Here is an 18924-nt window from a genome sequence, read left to right on the forward strand (position 1 = left end):
GTTCAATTCCCGGTCAGGGCACATGCCTGGGTTGTGGGCTCCATCCCCAGTGTGGGGTGTGCAGGAGCCAACCGATCAATGATTCTCATCATTGATGTTTCTATCTCTCTCTCTCTCTCTCTCCCTTCCTTTCTAAAATTAATAAATAAAATATATATATATATTTTTTTTAAACAGATGTATCCACCTGGGCAAAAACGCCAACCTGAGATCCGATCCGTGCAAAGTTTTACCTTCGCCATCCCTAGTGCTGGGACAGAGCCATGACCTTCCACGTCGCTGCCCTCCGCAGCGTCCCTCCGTCATTCCACTCAGCTCTCAGTCCCGTTCTTGTGGTGCCCAAATGGAACATCCTCTACTTCTTAAACACCCGGCCTCCCGTACCCCTCACTCACCCAGTGCAGAAGGTGGCACCTCCTGGTTCACCGAGGAGGACGCCGCCAGCAGCACTGCCTCACCTTCCCAGCATGCACCTGAAGGAGCCCGCCCCCATCCCTCTGGACCCTCCCTCCCACGTCTGTGTTCACCCAGGTGTCCCTGCTCCTGTCCCAGGCCAACCCCCACCTGGGCCAGCATCCATCCCTTCCCGCTTTCTCGGGGCAGAACAGTCTGGATTCTCTCCCCAACTTTCAACATCTCCTTCTGACTGAATCCCTCCCATCCGCACCTCCGCGTGCTTTAACAAAACAGAGACAAAGAAAACAGAAGCAGAAATGAGCTTCCATTCCACACAAGAACCCACCCTCTGTTTCTTTCTCCGGACACAAAACCACCTGTACTGATGTCACGGCGAGCAGATGAATTAATATCTGGAAAGCGCTTAGGACAGAACGTTACATCTCCTCACCAACACCCTCGCCCTCCCATTCAGGCAGCGCCCACGGCGCCCACTCAACTCCCTCTCTACAAGGTTATTCACAATAACTTCGGGTAAATTCAATGACTACTTTTCGGTCTTTATCTTCCTTGACCTCTTGACAACACTTGACATATCACTGTTTTCATCTTTTCTTCGGTTCTACCTCTTTAACCACTCTTGATCTGTCTCCTTCAAGCCGCACACACACACACACACACTCCATTCACTTTCCCCTAAATGTCCATCTGCAGGTCGGGCGCTTCTTGCTCCTCACTCTACTGGCGCCCAATGGCCTCAGGTGTCATCTGCACGCTAAAGTCCTCCATCTCTCCCCCAGCCCCTGGATGCAAATGACCAATCCCTTCCGCACGTCTTTCCGATGCTCAGATCCAGCAAGACCTACGTTGAACCGTCCTCTCAACCTGCTCCTCCTCTTTGTACACAGTAGGTAGCATACCCTCTACCCCATCACGCCAGCCGGAAACCTGGGCCTGTGCTTGCGTCTGCCCTGTCCCTCACCTTCATATGCATCCATCAAGCCCCGGAGCCGGCTCACTCCCATCTCCCAAAGCGGTGCTCCTCCGAGTGTGGTCCTGGTCCAGCAGCACCAACTTCACCTGAGACCCGCAGAACCGGAAACTCGGGGGCGGGGCCAGTGATGTGGGTGTTAACAAGTCCTCCAGGTGAGCCCAGTGTCCGCTGGAGTTTGCCAATCACTAACCCGGGAATCATTAGAATCCCACTTTTCCATCCCCTATTCCCACTTCCCTTCCTGCATGTCTTCCTCAGAGCCATCCCCATAGAGCACCCCCAGTCCATACTCCACGCACCCCAAATGCTCTCTCTGAATCATGGATCTGATCACACTGCACTCTCCCACTTAAATCCTCCAGTGGCTGGTGGGGCTCAGTGGTTGAGGGTCGACCTAGGAACCAGGAGATCACAGTTCAATTCCTGCTCAGGGCACATGCCCGGGTTGCGGGCTCCATCCCCAGTGTGGGGCGTGCAGGAGGCAGCCGATCTATGATTATCTCTCATCATTGATGTTTCTCTCTCTCTCTCTCTCTCTCTCTCTCTCTCTCTCTCTCTCTCTCTCTCTCCCCCTCTCCCTCTCCCTTCCTCTCTGAAATCAATAAAAATATTTTTTAAAGGGAATAAATCATTCAGGTTTTCATAGTGCTATAAAAATTGGGAGAAAGACAGAACCCCTAAGCTCCTGGCTGGATGATGTTTTCTTGGTCCAAGGTACCTCCACTTTGCAGGGACTCACAATTCTACTCTTCTCCTGGCTCTTGCGAAGAGACAAGGAAGGTCACAGGAAATTCAAGTCACATCAACAGACTAATTAATATTCAACGCATATTCAGGAGACGGGTAAGAAAAATCATGGCGAGGAAAGTTGGGCTGAGGCACCGGTTTTAATAAAAGTCCGTCCTATGGACTGAAAGTGAGTTCTGAGTCACCCCACGCTGTTTGCCAAGTTCTGAAAGCCAAAACATATCACGAAGAAGAATGTTACGCCATGGCCTTAAAACTGTGTGACTGCCTTAAAGAAAATGTGTTTTTTAAAAACCAGTTTTTCTAAACGTCCATTCACTTTGTGGTTGGGAATGAGTCTAAAATCCACAAAAGTACTGGCAGCATTTCTTCTAAGCTCAGAACACTCTATGGTGGGAAGATAACCATCAGAACCCCACTACTTTCGCAACAATCCTCTTGAATTCAGAACAGTGGGTAGGAAATCGCCTGCTTTGTCTTCTAAAGTAAAATATGCCAAAGGTAGCACATTTTAGAAATTTACTAGGTCACATGGCAGATTGGGAAATAAAATAATCTCAAAACACACAAGTTTACACGCCTATATATGAAAACTTGGCTACCGATTACTTCAGGACCCAGTCACACAACCATTCCCTGAGTGGAAAACTGGGACAAATGACTACGTATTGTAGAAATAAAAATGTGCTGGAGTCCAAAGAAATAAGAGTTTTTAAAATATCCTATACAATAAAGAGCTAATATGCTAATTAGACCGAACAGCAGAGATTTCAGAGGGAGAGGGAGAGAGAGACAGCATCAATGATGAGAGAGAACCATGGATCAGCTGCCTCCTGCACGCCCCCCACTGGGGATCGAGCCCACAACCCCAGCAATGTGCCCCGATCGGGAATCAAACCCTGACCTCCTGGTTCATTGGCTGATGCTCAACCACTGAGCCACGCTGTCCGGGCAAGTTGCAACATCTTGATACGTATCCACTTATTATATTCTTTATGAAATAAATCTATTTTATCACTAAAAATAAAATTGGACTAAAAATGCCCCCTTTTAACGAAGAATCGTGTAAAGATAAATAAACCTGACTGGTGCGGCCATTGCACCATACATATATTTAAATATAAATACATACATATATGTAAAGCACATACAGTGAAGAAGTCGGTAAGAGTAGGGGGTAGGGGTGGAAGCAATGGGGCTAACCCGCCTGGATGAGCACTCTGCCTCACGAACAACTCTGCTCAGAGCTAACCGGACCCTGACTGTTCTTAGGATAAATCCATGTACCATGGACTCATCACAACCAATGCAGTACATGTACCACACCCCTAAGACAGATTAGCGACACGCTGGCTGGAAAATGCTAATCCAATCCATGAATTACGAATAGGCCTTGTGGATTACTGTTCCACAGTATTAACTCCTGGCGACTGGCAGCTGGGGTAGGAAGCAGGCAACGCCGCGTCACGTCAATAGTTTGTACACAGAAGAGTAACGAGCGCAGTGAAATGGCCTCCGAGGGCCCACGGAGACCTGTGGCCACTGGGAACGAGACCCTGGCCCCACGGAGCTGCTCCTGCAGGGATGTCCGTGACCAGCAATGCCAGAGATACTGACGAAAGCAGGCTAGCTACCGGTCAAGAGTGGCCCTCTGCTAAGGAAAGGAGGCTTGGCCAAGGTATTTAAGAAGACTCTAAAAATCTCACCTTTGCGACAGCAGGGATGGACCTGGCAGCTATGGCGCTAAGTGAAATAAGTCGGCGAGAGACAAGCAAATGGCGGATGATTTCGCATCTATGTGGCACCTCAAGAGCAAAATAAATGAGCAAACCAAATAGAAACACACTGATAGTTGCCAGAGGAGGGGAGACTTGGGGCGGCTGGGTGTATAAGGTGAGGGGATTGAGAAGCAGAGTGGGCCCCGGTGGGTGTGGCTCTGTGGTAGAGTGTTAGCCTATGCACCCAAGAGTCAAGGGCTCAATTCCCAGACCGGTCCAGGCACGTGTGAGCCAAATGATGTGTGTGTGTGTGTGTGTGTGTGTGTGTGTGTGTGTGTGTCTTCCACTCTCTCTAAAAATATCCTCGGTGAGGATTAACAACAAAAAAAGAAGTACCAATCGGGTCCTGGCCAGTGTGGCTCAGGGGGTTGGAGCATCATCCCATGCACCCAAGGGTCATGGATGAATCCGATTCCGGGTCAGGGCATATTCTCAGGGTGTGGGTTTGATCTCCGGGTGGGGCACATGCGGGAGGCAACCCATGGATGTTTCTCTCTCTCCCTCTCCCTTCCTCTCTCTCTAAAACCAATAAAAACATATCTTCGGGTGAGGATTACAAATAATAATAATTTTTAAGTACAAACTGGAAGAAAAAAAAAGTACAAATTGGTAGTAACAGAATAGTCCCAGGGATGAAAATAAAGAACAGCACAGGGAATTAGTACAGGCAACAACATTGCAATAACTGCATGGGGCCAGGTGGGCACTGGCAGTGCCAGGGGGAACCCTTGTAAAGGCGGATGACTGCCTAACCACTATGTGAAACTAATACAAAATCATCCTGAATGCTAACTGTCATTGGAAAATAACATTTTTTTAAAAAGGATACCCTGCCCTAGCTGGTTTGGCTCAGCGGATAGAGCATCGGCCTGCGGACTGAAGGGTCCCGGGTTCGATTCACAGTCAGGGCATGTGCCCCGGTTGCGGGCTCGATCCCCAGTAGGGGGCGTGCAGGAGGCAGCCGATCCATGATTCCCTCTCATCACTGATGTTTCTCTCTCTCTCTCTCTCTCTCCTTTCCTCTCTGGAATCAATAGAAATATATTTTAAAAATTAAATATAATTTAATTTAAAAAGGAAACCCTAGTGAGAAAAAGAAAGCATGGACACAGACACACTGAGCTGGTGAGAGGCTGGGGAGGAAGGCGGCACCGCCTGGAGGTTATCGTGACCGGGTGATGGGCAGGCCCACATCCCAGCTGCCCCCCGGACGGCCACCTGCCCCCCGGACGGGAGGGACGGACGGGCGTCTACTCACATCAAACGGAGCTGAGCTCGACGGGGCGTTCTGGTGACACGGCTCCCGGAAGCAGTCGCTGAAAGGCAGGAGGAGGCCCATGGCGATGATGCGGGAGCAGAACTTCTCTGCCTCTTCGGGGGGCCCGTTCTCCTGCTGGCTGAACAGCTTCTCCAACAGCGTCCGCCCTGCGAGGACACAGGGCGGTGAGAGGGAGCCCTGACAGGTCACCTGCCTCGGAGCCCTCCCCGGGGACAGGGGACGACGGTAAACACAGCCAGGGAGCAACACCGTTGCCAAAGCGACGGACGTGGCAGAGAGCAGCCTCCCAGACTCGCAGAACACAGTCTGAGGCCCGGTGACCACGTGGGAGAGGGCAGATCTGGTTCTCCCTCCCGGCCCCCCACCTGCCTCCTGCCCCCAGAGAGGATGGGCCTCGCGGGGGGCCACGCATCTTCTCCCATCTCAAGAAGGCCGGCCTTTTTTTTTTTAAAGGGTGAACTTTATTATTATGAATTATAGCTCAAGCTATTTTTTTTTATTGATTTCAGAGAGGAAGGGAGAAGGAGAGAGAGATAGAAACATCAATGATGAGAGAGAATCATGGATCGGCTGCCTCCTGCACATTCCCCACTGGGGATCGAGCCCGCAACCCGGGCATGTGCCCTGACGGGGAATCAAACCATGACCTCCTGGTTCCTAGGTCGACGCTTAACCACTGAGTCGCACCGGCTAGGCAGGGAAGTGATTCTTCAAATTTAGATTAAAACCACTTATTAAAACCAAAATAGCCTTCAGAACTCCTTCATTATTTTAATTAATTATCCGTGCAATTTGTTTAATGTTTACCCCCCTGACTAAAACCTAAGCCCTCTGACAGCCAGCGAGCATCCTGCACACCTGGCCTCCTGCACATGAGAAGCCTCAGTAAAGACTTTCAGGATTTCTGAATGAACGCCATGTGATCCTGTGACAAAGACTCATTCACATCGCGGTCAGAACTGGCAAGGAAAGACCAACCTCTACCGGGCTCTGCATGCAAACTTTCTGTAAAAGGCCAGATGGTAAGTAACATAGGCTTTGAAGGCCACGTAAACATCTTAAAATCTCTGTTACATATTCTGTTTTGTTTTTAGCAATTTTGAACATGTAACAGTATTCTTAGCCCGGCCGGCGTGGCTCAGTGATTGAGCATCAACCTATGAACCAGGAGGTCACGGTTCGAATCCCGGTCATGGCACATGCCTGGGTTGTGGGCTCGATCCCCAATGCTGGGCATGCAGGAGGCATCTGATCAATGATTCTCTCTCATCAATGATGTTTCTACCGTCCTCTCCCTTCCTCTCTGAAATCAATAAAAATATATTTTTTAAAATATATTTTTATCGATCTTTTACCGAGAAGAAGGGAGAGGGATAGAGAATTAGAAACATCAATGAGAGAGAAACATTGATCAGCTGCCTCCTGCACACTCCCTACTGGGGATGTGCCCGAAACCAAGATACACGCCCTTGACCAGAACCGAACCTGGGACCCTTCAGTCCGTAGGCCGAAGCTCTATCCACTGAGCCAAACCAGCTAGGGCTAAAAATATTTTTTTAAAGGCATTCTTAGCTTAGGGCTATGCAAAACCAGGCCCAGGTCTATAGTTTAGTTACAACTAAATCTCAGATGTATAATAAATAGCTCTGTCAAGACCCCAGTAATGCAATTTTCATGCCTCTTCCTATTTTTGTGTGTGAAACAAGACTAATTTTAAATCTCCCTTGGATCTGTGGCATGACCAAGCAGGGCAAGAGGCCGCTGTTTTCTCCATTCCCTTAAGTCACTAAAGAACATTCTTTGGTCTCCCAGGATGTTTTTTGAGGGGGAAATAAAGGATCTTTTTTCCCTATAGAACTTCAGCTTGCCTAAACCTAATTGGAACCAAACACCTAGGAAACCTCAGCCCTTAATTCTCAAGTGACCAGTTATCATTACAGTAGACCCATTTGACACGTCCCTAGAGCTAATTAGTGCTTTTCTATGACTCAGGTATTGTGCATAACCAAAAATAAGGGAGATGGACTCTTTCCGTGTACGTGCATGTGTGTGCGTGTGTGAGAGCACATGAGTAAATATGTTTCAAGCCAGAATTTTTCAAAAGGGATTATGGAGCAACTAGAGGCCCGATGCACGAAATTCGTGCAAGAGTAGGCCTTGGCAGCCCCAGCTTCGTCTGAAGGTCATCCTGAAGGACATCCAGTCTAATTAGCATATTACGCTTTTGTTATTATAGATGTGGAAGAACGGGAAACATAACCCCCTGGGACCTCAGTGCCATGCTAAGTAAATACCTTTGAATCCCTCCTCCAGGGCCTCCCAACTGCTCTTTTCCCATCATGCCCCTTCCTTCTTCAGAGAGCTCAGCCCTTGAATGCCTGTGTCTAGTCCAGCGGTTCTCAACCTGTGGGTCGCGACCCCTTTGGGGGTCGAACGACCCTTTCACAGGGGTCGCCTAAGACCATCGGGAAACACATCTATAATGACATATTGTTTTTGTGATGAATCGCTATGCTTTAATGATGTTCAACTTGAAACAATGAAATTGGGGATCACCACCACATGAGGAACTGGATGAAAGGGTCGCGGCACGAGGAAGGTTGAGAACCACTGCTCTATGGTCTGTCTCCTCCTCATGGAATGTGTGGACAAAAAAGGAGTTCGAGGAAGAGTAACCTCACAGGGCGATGTGATCGTGGATTCTCAACTGGGCAGGTCGTCAAAGGCAGTCACACCCCAGACATATAACGTCTTCAGGAAAAGGCTTATTATCTTGGCCTTCAGCAAGCCTTGTCCACTGTGTGTGTGCATCTAGGTTAGCACACTTTTGAGATGCTCCCTTGCAGGCCTCCCTCTCCTTCTAATTAATGAGTGACCACGCTTTCCAACCCCTGCTGCTCAAGTGTGACCACCCTCAAGAGAGCACGTAACCATAAAGGTCCTGTAATCCCATCCCTGCCTCACTCTCTCGCACCTTCCCTCATTCCAAATGCACCAAAGAAGCTGCAAAGAGTCATTTCCTGGAAGCATTCCACCTTGGTGTGTCGAGATCTTGCCTCCAGAAGTAGCCTCTGTTTGACCCAAATAAATCTTTATAAAAATCTCTCGCACTTTGGACAGTCTCACATGGACATTTACTTGGCGTAGTCGGCAGGATTCGAAAGAAGCCCAGGCTGGCCCACGGCAGCCCCAGACTCCCTGCTAGGTACCCACAGGGGCCCCTTGCGTTCCACTGGCTCCCGGCTTCTCATTGGATAAACCTGGGGGAGTCTTCTCTCGGAATCCAGGAACGTACCTGCTTGGGGTGGCAGTCCCTGACAGTGTGTGTGAGCTGTTCTGACGGGGCTGCTCTTAAGTTCAGCGGCTCAAAAGGAAGATCACAATTAGCAGGTGATCGTGCCTCTGCTACGATCATAATTAGCTAGCTAATATTAAAAGAGGAGGAGAGCGAAGGGGAGGCCAGACATGGTAAGCATGGTCATTTGGGGAGCTTCACCAGGAACCCGCGGTTTCACGCTCCCCAGGGAACGACGAGTCCATTCCCTGCAAATCACTGTGGGAAGGGAGATGGGTGCATGCAGGGTGAAGTTGGGGTGACGTGGAGAAGGTACTTGTCTGTCAGCCTAACCTGGGCGCAGAAATAATTGCCGAGCGGGGTGGAGCCATTGCGAGCACATGAAATCCTGAAGGGCTCATTGGCTGAGCTCCTGGTTATAACCCTGAGCCAAGGGACTCTTCCTCTCTTGCTTGTTGGCCCCTGCCCTCCTGCTTCTCGCTTGCTGCACGACCCACACTCACCTGTGCACCTCCGTAGCCACGTGGCTTGGATTCTAGCCCCGCTGACGACAAGGCTGGACTTTTTCCATGGCAAGATGGAGGTCACAGGACCTTGGAAACCCAAAGGTTTAATTCCACCAAAATAAAAGCTTTCCACGATACCTCATCCTTCCATAGGAGGCTCAGGAAATTCCTTTCCCCACGGCACCTCAAGAACTCCGCTTCTACCAGTACCAGGTGGGGACACAGAGGGCACCCCACTCATAACACCTCCATGTCTGACCAACCCCACAACAGCCAGAGTGCAATTCCTATGGCCCTTTGACATGCAAGTACCTACAGAAATGGAGAGATTTACCTAAAAAAGATATCAGCTTAAGGGGGCCGAAGCGATCCTGTAATACAATCCCTGTCTTGCTTTTTCCTACCTTCATATAATCTTTACATTCCCTCAAATCTAAATACAAAAAAAAAAAAAAAAAAGGAAGAAGAAGAAGCAGCAGCTCTGGAATGCTATTATAAGAAGTGTTTTCTCAGTCTGTTGAGATCTTGCTTCCAGGCATCTCATGTTTGGCTCAAATAAACTTTTATAAAAGTCTCTCCAGATTTGGAAATTCTTATATCCGCATAGCTATGGCCATAGACAAGTTAGTCACCCTCTCCCGGGCCTCAGTGTTCTCTTCTATAAGTGGAATACTCATTACCTTTTAGGAGTGTGATGAGAATTAAGTGAAATAATCCTATCATGTGAACCCTGAGGGAAAAAGATACCTAATGAGAAGGGCTCCGGGTGGCTAACTGGGCTCGATATTAAAAAGCAGAGCCCAGCAGGCATTTCTAAACAGGGGCCTCCCACACAAGCCACTCCAGAGAGAAGCCAGCACTGAACTCCCTGCCTTGACTGCGTCCCTGCCATCTGAGCCAGCCCTTATAAAGGAGCTCCTGGAACTGTATTTCAACCAATAGGACCGAGGCTTTCCCCATCCAATCAGAGCCGCCCAGCTAGATCCCTAGCAGCAGCATCACCAATCAATTAGAGTGGCTTTATTCTGACCAATCAGGACAATGCCTTTTGGACCAATCAAACTGTGAGGATTTGGAGTCCTCATTTGCATGAGAATGGACCAATCATGGGCCAGGGGCGGAGCGTTCTGTCTATATAAGTCAGGTGCCCTCTGGCTCAGGGAGTGCGTGTTCCCTTTCCTCCAAACACTGAAAACTGGTTTGCCTGGCCCCAGTGCCACTGTACCCAATGCCACCTCAGAGCCTTGATGCATCACAGTGGAGCTGTTTGCACTGAGTCAAGACTCCTTCACTGAACCCCGAATTGAAGATTCCTGTTGGCAGTGAATTGGCACCAACAATTATGGGTTGACATGGGTTTAACACAGTGCCCCATAGATGTCACCTATTTTTATCATTTTTGTCAAGGTATAGCTCAAAGGCTCGGTACTTGTAAATGACATCATAAAAGTTTGGTTCAACTTGAAGGGAGGAAATCATAAGTAAACAATAAAATCAGAAAAACGTATCCACCATCTAAAACCATTAGAAAAAAGTATGATTTTAAAAACATTTTTTAAAAAAGTAAAATAAGCAAGGCCAACACTGATTAAAATATCTTTAGCCACCAAGTTATTTTCTATATTCAATGGATTTCAATTATATCAATACGAGAGGCCTGGTGCGTGAAATTCATGCAAGAGTAGGCCTTCCTTCCCCCAGCTGCTGGCACCGGCTTCTCTCTGGCACCTGTAACCCAGGCTTTCCTCTGGCCATCAGCAGGCAACCAGGGGCTGGGGCAGCCCTAGCTTTGTCCGGAAGGTCATCGGAAGGACGTCTGGGAGGACATCCAGTCTAATTAGCATATTATGCTTTTTTATTATAGAAGGTAATACAGTATTTGAGGCTCTGCATCCTATAATTCCTAACCTCTAGTGTGTGTGTGTGAGTGTATTTTTAAGGAAAAGCCTTCATTGTTTTTACTAAGTGTATTAAATTCATGTAAATAATAAGATTCATCCAAGGAGAGTCAGGGAACTTACTAATCATGAATATTCTTCTGTTATTTCTGCGCCAATCCCCTCCCCCACATACACTTACATACCCTCGTTAAGGAAGAGCATTACCTTTATCGTGTAGAGTCGGCTTTGCCTTCAGACACTCTCTACAAATACTCCTTTGCTTTGCTCAGCAAAAACCACAGGGCCGGATACACACGGAAACAACAGCCAGGAGAACACGGTAAGGGGACTGTTTACCATCACAACAAACGCGCTGACCCTCTGCACAAGGAAGAGGTACAGTCATCAGTCCCTGCACTGGGGTTCTGTTGGGCGGGTGAGCAGCGATACTCAGAAAACTAGAAAACCTTTTCTTTGGACAGAACTACAAAAGGAAAGCCATACCTGGCCGGCGTGGCTCAGTGGTTGAGCGTTGATCTATGAACCAGGAAGTCACGGTTTGATTCCCGGTCAAGGGCACAGGCCCGGGTTGCGGCCTCGATCCCCAGTGTGGGGCATGCAGGAGGCAGCCGATCCATGATTCTCTCTCATCATGGATGTTTCTAACTCTCTGCCTCTCCCTTCCTCTCTGCAATCAATAAAAATACATTATAAAAAAAAAAAAAAAAAAAAAAGGACAGCCATTTCCACATCTACTCTCAGCTTTGTGAAGCCGGGCAAGGATTTACCATCACAATGTCAGAGGCTAACTGAGGACTGGAGAGGGTCTGGGATCTGCCAAACCCGGATGCATACTCTGCTCCCCTCATTGTCATTCCAGGGGCCTCCCCTTCTGAGTGGCCAGTAAGTCTGGGAACAGCTTCTGACCAACATTCCGTATTAAGATATAAAAGAAACAGACCACGTGGTCCGCGCGCTGTGGCAGCTAACAATCCAGTGACAATGACCAAGGCTCAAGAAGGAACACTCTTAAAATGCCGTCTATTTAGAACTCGCTATCTTAATTAAACGTCCTTAGTGGAATTGGGGGGGGGCGGGGAGCAGCAAAGACAAGATGTAACAAAGCCCTTAGGAGTCTATCATTTGCCAGAGAATGTCCTAGATCCACCAGAGGACATAATCATGAAGAAAACAGGCTCCCTGACTTTAATAAGGAATAGCATAGCATAGCATGAGGACAATGAGGGTGGGATGCGCTTGTACACGAGATGTGGAGTACTGGCTGCCTACCAGTGAGAGCACAGTAGGTCCAGTGCCTATCAGAGTGACTGGCACACAGCAGGCACAGAAGAGATATTTGGGGATTTGGCTGATAGAAGAATGGATGATGCCCTGGCCAGGTGGCTCAGTAGGTTGCAGCAGCATCCTGTGCGCCAAAAGGTTTGGGGTTTGATTCCCGGTCAGGGCACGTGTCCGGGTTGTGGGCCCGATCCCCAGTAGGGAGCGTGCAGGAGGCAGCCGAGCTATGATTCTCCCTCACCATTAATGTTTCTATCTCTCTCTCTCTCCCTGTCCCTTCCTCTCTCTAAAATCAATATATCCTATATAATAAAAGCCCAGCAGCGGAACAACCAGGACAACCAGGTGACCAGTCACTATGAGGCATACTGACCACCAGGGGGCAGACGCTCAATGCAGGAGCTACCCCTTAGTGGTCAGTGCACTCCCACAGTGGGAGCAGCGGCTCAGAGGGCGGGTCCACAGCCACGTGGCTGACTGGGATGAGTAGTGCTCCCACAGTGGCAGATTCCTGCAGGCCACGCCCCCCCACCAGTGTGTGAATCCCATGCAACGGGCCTCTAGTATACACACACACACACGTATATATACATATATATGTGTATGCATATATACGTGTGTGTATATATTTATATTAAAAAAAAACATATCCTGGGGTGAGGATAAAAACACATGTATATTTTAAAAAGAAAAGAAGAGTGGATGGTGAATGAATAGAACCAGGCAAGCAGGAAGGAAAAGCTAAAGGAGGTAAGAAAGAGACCAAAAGAACCCCTAAATCCAAGAGGGACATAAAATACAACATAGACAGACAGTGAGCGCAGAGCCATGGAGATGACTGTCAGGGCTAGCTGCAAAACATACAAATGGAGAAGCGGGTATTTAACGGCTCAAAAAAGCGGGAATTTAAATCAACAGAGATGAACTGGCTGTTCTAAGAGGGTAAGAACCACCAGGCAGACAGACACACAGAGTCAGAAAACTAAAATGCACGTTCATAGAACAGTAAGCAGAGCGACTTGTCTAAAGCAGGAAGTTTACGAAGGAAACGGTGGGAGGTTAAGGCTGCAGAGTCAGGCATTGGTGCCAGATACTGTGCAGATACTATACATCAACACTGAGGGTGTCAGCCGCCTGCCCCGCCCATCGGCGTACCCCTACCCACACAGCCACACCCCAGCAGATGCTACTCTTGTTCCAACAGGAAAGGAAACCAACGTTTCTGATAAAGTGGCAAGCACCCTTACAAGCACAGAAAACACGATGTATAAAATGATTTGCAAAAAACTAGTGACTAAAAATGTCAACTTCCAACGGCCATCTGATTGTAAGTGGGCACGTATGTGTATATCATTTTAGAGTTGTTTTATTTTGTTTTGATAATTTGTTGATAACCATCTTAAAGCAATAAACCAGGACAGGAAAGCAATTAGTATCTATGAGCCAGGCCAAGTGGTAAAGGCTTTATATACACAATTTCATTCAATCTTGACACTATTATGAATCATTAACACTATTGATTTGAAATGATTCCTACACCTTCATACATTGAGAAGAAATTACGTGAGAGTCACCTAACTAAATAGCAAACCTAGGATGCGAATTTAGAAAGATAGTTATATTCTTTTTTAAAAAGTATATTTTTATTGATTTCAGAGAGGAATGGAGAGGGAGAGAGAAACATCCATGATGAGAGAGAATCATTGATCGCCTGCCTCCTCCACGCCCCTTACTGGGGATCGAGCCCACAACCCAGGCATGTGCCCTTGACTGCAATCGAACCCAGGACCGTCAGTCCACAGGCCGATGCTCTATCCACGGAGCCAAATCAGCCAGGGTGATCATTATATTCTAACTAGTGCTACCCTCACCCATCTGTATGTGCTCAGCACCTTTTTAATAAAATCAGAAGGAAAGACAACTCCAACAGCCCCTGTTCAATTTCAGATACACGTGGCTTAGATCCAAATGCCTACACGCACTTCAAACTAGGCCAGTCCTTGGCTCAAAAAGCAGTAACTAAAGCCCATCAGTGAAGCTACTGAGGTGCCTGACATCAATCCAAACCACAGTCTTAAAAAAACCATGAGAAGGGATGTTTCAGACCAAACCGAAATGATTTCAGGACAGCCCCAGCTTATGTTGTTAAATTCTATTCAGATATAGGGAAGCCAGGAAGCAAGATCTAGGGCAAAGGACAGCATTCCTTTTATATTCCTTACTAGAGGCCCGGTGCACAAAATTCATGCACTGGGAGGGGGGGCTCCCTCAGCCCTGCCTGTGCACTCTCCCAGTCCGGGAGCCCTCAGGGGATGTCCAACTGCCAGCTTAGGCCCACTCCCCACGGACATCCTTAGCGCTGCTGTGGAGGTGGGAGAGGCTCCCGCCACCGCCGCTACGCTCACCAGCTGTGAGCCCAGCTTCTGGCTGAGCAGTGCTCCCCCTGTGGGAGCGCACTGACCACCAGGGGGCGGCTCTTGCATTGAGTGGGTGTCCTAGGTCCTTCCGCCATTTGCTTGATTTGCATATTAGCCTTTTATTATATTGGAATAGGATAGTAAGACGGATGCCTTATATATATCAGGATGATTGCTGACCTTCATTCATTTATTGGACCTTACGTGGACATCTGCAGTCTGTCAGAAGCCACTGCTGGAAATAAGATGGCTTGTGGCCTTAAAAAATTCAGCGCTGAATAATTAACAAGCTCTCCGAGAGAGCCCTGCTGACATAAAAATCAGATCACCTCTGGAAGAGCCAAACTGAGGATCACACAGTCCCAATTCTGAAGCCCAAGCCTTATGCCCCGGCTTTATTTTCTACACATTAGCAGCAGATGTGGTTTTCGAAGTACATTTCCTCTGCGGGCCATTGACTAGCTTCAAGCCCGGAGGCCAGTCGCTTCCCTCGCCTGAGCCTCCCTTTGCTCATTGGAAAATAATGAGAATAAACAGCTTGTGGGCCCAAAGGCGCCACAGGCTAACCTGACCAGCCCAGGGAGAGCCTGCGTGGTGGCCTTGAAAACTCAGAGACCTACAGCAACCACAAAGGATCGTCTGAAATTGAAACCTTTGAGCCTGGCCGGTGTGGCTCAGTGGTTGAGCATCGACCTATGAGCCAGGAGGTCAGGGTTCAATTCCCGGTCAGGGCACAGGCCCGGGTGGCGGGCTCGATCCCCAGTGTGGGGCGTGCAGGAAGCAGCCGATCCATGATTCTCTCTCATCATGGATGTTTCTCTCTCTCTCTCTCCCTCTTCTTTCCTCTCTGAAGTCAATAAAAATATATATTTCTTAAAAAGTGATTTTTGCATTACAAATTTAACATCTTCCAAGTCTAAACTTTAATTAACCGCAAAATTCTATTACCAGCTTCCTGTTAGACTTAATGTGCAAAGGAACCTCTCAGAGTTCAAAAGCAATTTTTTCTCCTGAACACTGAAATAGTTCAATGCAAAGGCCGAAGACATCCTCCGTTCTTTAGGGGTGCTGGTCTCCATCCTTGCTAAACGTCTTCACATCTTCAGAACAAACACAAATGCACCGCGGAGATCTCTTACCCTGGAATTTTCTCATTTTCTCTCTACATTTGAAAGTCGGTGAAAAGCAAAAAAAAAAAAAAAAAAAAACATCTGTTCCTTCCTGCAGTGCTAGCAACTCCCATTCTCCGGGTTAAAAATAAAACATGTTTATGGAAACGTATAGATAGAATGATCACCTGCTTCAAAGGCAGCCGGCAGTTAATTGGTTGAAAGGCGGACAAAATCAAGGCCAACCAACAATTTCCCTGGGGACACTGCTGGTGCTCCCCGGGCCTCCGGGAATTTCCAAGACTCCCCTAAAATCCTGAGGGTTTGGCGAAGAGCCAGGTGGGGTGCCCAGGTGACAAGGAAACGGACATGAGGGGCCTGGGTCAACCCGGATTCACTCCACACAACAAGAGCCCTTCCCGTGAGAACCTGGAGAGGCTGTGCTTCACTCTGAGCAGCCATCACGTTTATCCAGCCCGAGCAAGGCCAGCAATTGCAAAAACGCACCTCATTAAAAACAGAAACGAGAAAAATCTCCAACGCGACGGCCTTCGGTTCCATCCTATTTTTTAAATGTTTTCTTCTGGATGCTGTCTTACAATGTCGGCCTAAGCAATGCGCAGGGGCACTCAGACATGAATCAGTACAGCCACTTCTATTTCTGGCTCAGCTTGCGAGTGAATCACACTGTGACCTTGAGAAAGTTCTATCTTCTCTTTCCCCCATGTCCCCACCAGTTACAGCATTAGGAAAAACCTACCGATTCTTTTCTTGTGGTTTTTTTTTTCTTCTTTTTTTGGAAAGACAATACATGAGATAAATATATGGAAGCTGCTATACAAGTAGGTACTGGTCACTGACCAAGTATCTCCTCCAGTCATCACATACAACGTAGTTGATGTCCACATTAAAATAACGAACTCTGGCCCACGACCAGCATGGCTCAGTGGTTGAGTGTCAACCTATGAACCAGGAGGTCACAGTTTGATTCCCAGTCAGGGCACATGCCCGGGTTGTGGACTTGATCCTTAGGAGGGTGCGTGCAGGAGGCAGCCAATCCATGATTCTCTCTCATGATTGATGTTTCTATCTTTCCCTTCCTCTCTGAAATCAATAAAAATATAATTTAAAAAAAATAACTATCCAGCCCTGGCCAGTTTGGCTCAGTAGATAGAGGACTCAAGGGTCCCGGGTTTGATTCAGGTCAAGGGCACATGCCCAGGTTGCGGGCTCCGTTCCCAGTAGGGGCTGTGCAGGAGGCAGCCGATCAATGATTCTCTCTCATCATTGATGTTTCTATCTCTCTCTTCCTTTCCCTTCCTCTCTGAAATCAATAAAAATATATAAAAAATAAAATAACTATCCAATCAAAAAATAGGCAAAGGACCTAAATAGACACTTTTCGAAAGAGGACATACAGAAGGCCAAGAGACATATGAAAACATGCGCAAAGTCACTGACCATCCGAGAAATGCAAATCAAAAAGACAATGAGGTACCATCTCACACCTGTCAGAATGGCTATCATCAACAAATCAACAAACAACAAGTGCTGGAGAGGATGTGGAGAAAAGGGAACCCTCGTGCACTGCTGGTGGGAATGCAGACTGGTGCAGCCACTGTGGAGAACAGTATGAAGTTTCCTCAAAAAATTAAAAACGGAACTCCCATTTGACCCAGTGATCCCACTTCTAGGAATATATCCCAAGAAACCGGAAACACCAATCAGAAAGGATATGTGCACCCCTATGTTCACAGCAGCACAATTCACCATAGCTAAGATTTGGAAACAGCCTAAGTGCCCATCAGCAGATGAGTGGATTAAAGAACTGTGGTACATCTACACAATGGAATACTACGCTGCTGTAAAAAGGAAGGAACTCTTACCATCTGCAACAGCATGGAGGGACCTGGAGAGCATTATGCTAAGCAATAAGCCAGTCGGACAAAGATAAATATCACATGATCTCACTCATTTGTGGAATATAATGAACAACATACGTTGATGAACGAAAATAGAGCCAGAGTCATAGAAGCACCGAACAGATCTTCCATCCTAAGAGGGAAGGTGGGGGGGGGGGGAGAGGAGGGGGGTAAGAGATCAACCAAAGGACTTGTATGCATGCATATGAACATACCCAATGGACACAGACAGTAGAGGGGTGAGGGCAGGTGCTAGGAGGTGGGAGCGACTGGGGAGAAGTCAATGGTGGGAAAAGGAGACTCTATGTAATACTTTAAACAACAAAGAATTAAATTAAAAAACTAACTCACCCTAGCTGGTTGGGCTCAGTGGATAGAGTGTCAGAGGAAGGAAGGAAGGAAGGGAGGGAGGGAGGGAGGGAGGGAGGGAGGTCAACTCTGCACTCTCACAGTAAAAATTCTGTCTAGAGAGTCAACGAACCCCAGGTACTTCCTGAACTGGATTCCTTTAAAAAAAAAAAGTTCCAAACGGCCAATTGGCAAATACTTAAAAAATTAAAATGCAAGTTCTAAGAGTATACTTTTTTTTTGTCCTTAAGGAAAACAAAACTTCAACCTATTTAGTGTCCTATGATCTCCAGGACTCTCACCAACCCTTCTATGAAGTCCCTTCCCTTAGCCCCTGCCACGGAGATAAGTCACAGCATCCTGGGTGCCCCTAGGGTGTGGCACTGTATATCCATCCCTAAGTGCTCGGTCAGCGAGCTGGGAAAGGTAGAACCGTGACATGTATGCTGATCTTTGTATCTCCTACCATCTAGCAGTACTGCCTAGCAACTGTGGCTGCCGTGTGTGTGTGTGTGTGTGTGTGTGTGTGTGTGTGTGTGTGTACACATTCAGATATATTTTTTTAAATGAATGAAATGAACATATTTCCAAAATCTACTGCTACTAGCAAGAGCAATATATATATATATATTTTTAAATATTAATGAGTGATAGTCAATCTCGGTGACATCTTCACTTTTTGAAAAATATATATAAAATGAATGGTACCTAAAGAGGAAATACATGATTTCTCGTCAACATTAAATTCACAAAAATCAACTCAAGGGCTTGCCAATAGTCTTCCTTCAAAAGAGACTTGGGAGGCATGGGGGGGTTTTCATTTATAATTGAATTAATGGGGATTAGACTATAAACATTCATTTTAATTTAACCTATACAATAAAGGGAAGGGAGGAAAAGCAAGAGAAGAAGAAGAAGAGAGAGAGAGAGAGAGAGAGAGAGAGAGAAAGAAAG

The 18924-nt window shown here is 47.4% G+C and overlaps 1 protein-coding gene across 1 annotated transcript in view; it reads right to left on the reverse strand.

Annotated features, from left to right (window-relative positions):
• The window catches only part of FMN2 (formin 2), a 126799-nt gene that overhangs the window by 104587 nt on the left and 3288 nt on the right, over positions 1-18924 (reverse strand). Inside the window, exon 2 of the mRNA XM_059677745.1 lies at positions 5174-5340. Within this exon, the coding sequence (XP_059533728.1) occupies positions 5174-5340 (167 nt within the window). The remainder of the gene's footprint in view (positions 1-5173; positions 5341-18924) is intronic.

This window comes from Myotis daubentonii, chromosome 20 (genome assembly GCF_963259705.1).
Source record: "Myotis daubentonii chromosome 20, mMyoDau2.1, whole genome shotgun sequence".
Lineage (NCBI taxonomy): Eukaryota > Metazoa > Chordata > Mammalia > Chiroptera > Vespertilionidae > Myotis > Myotis daubentonii.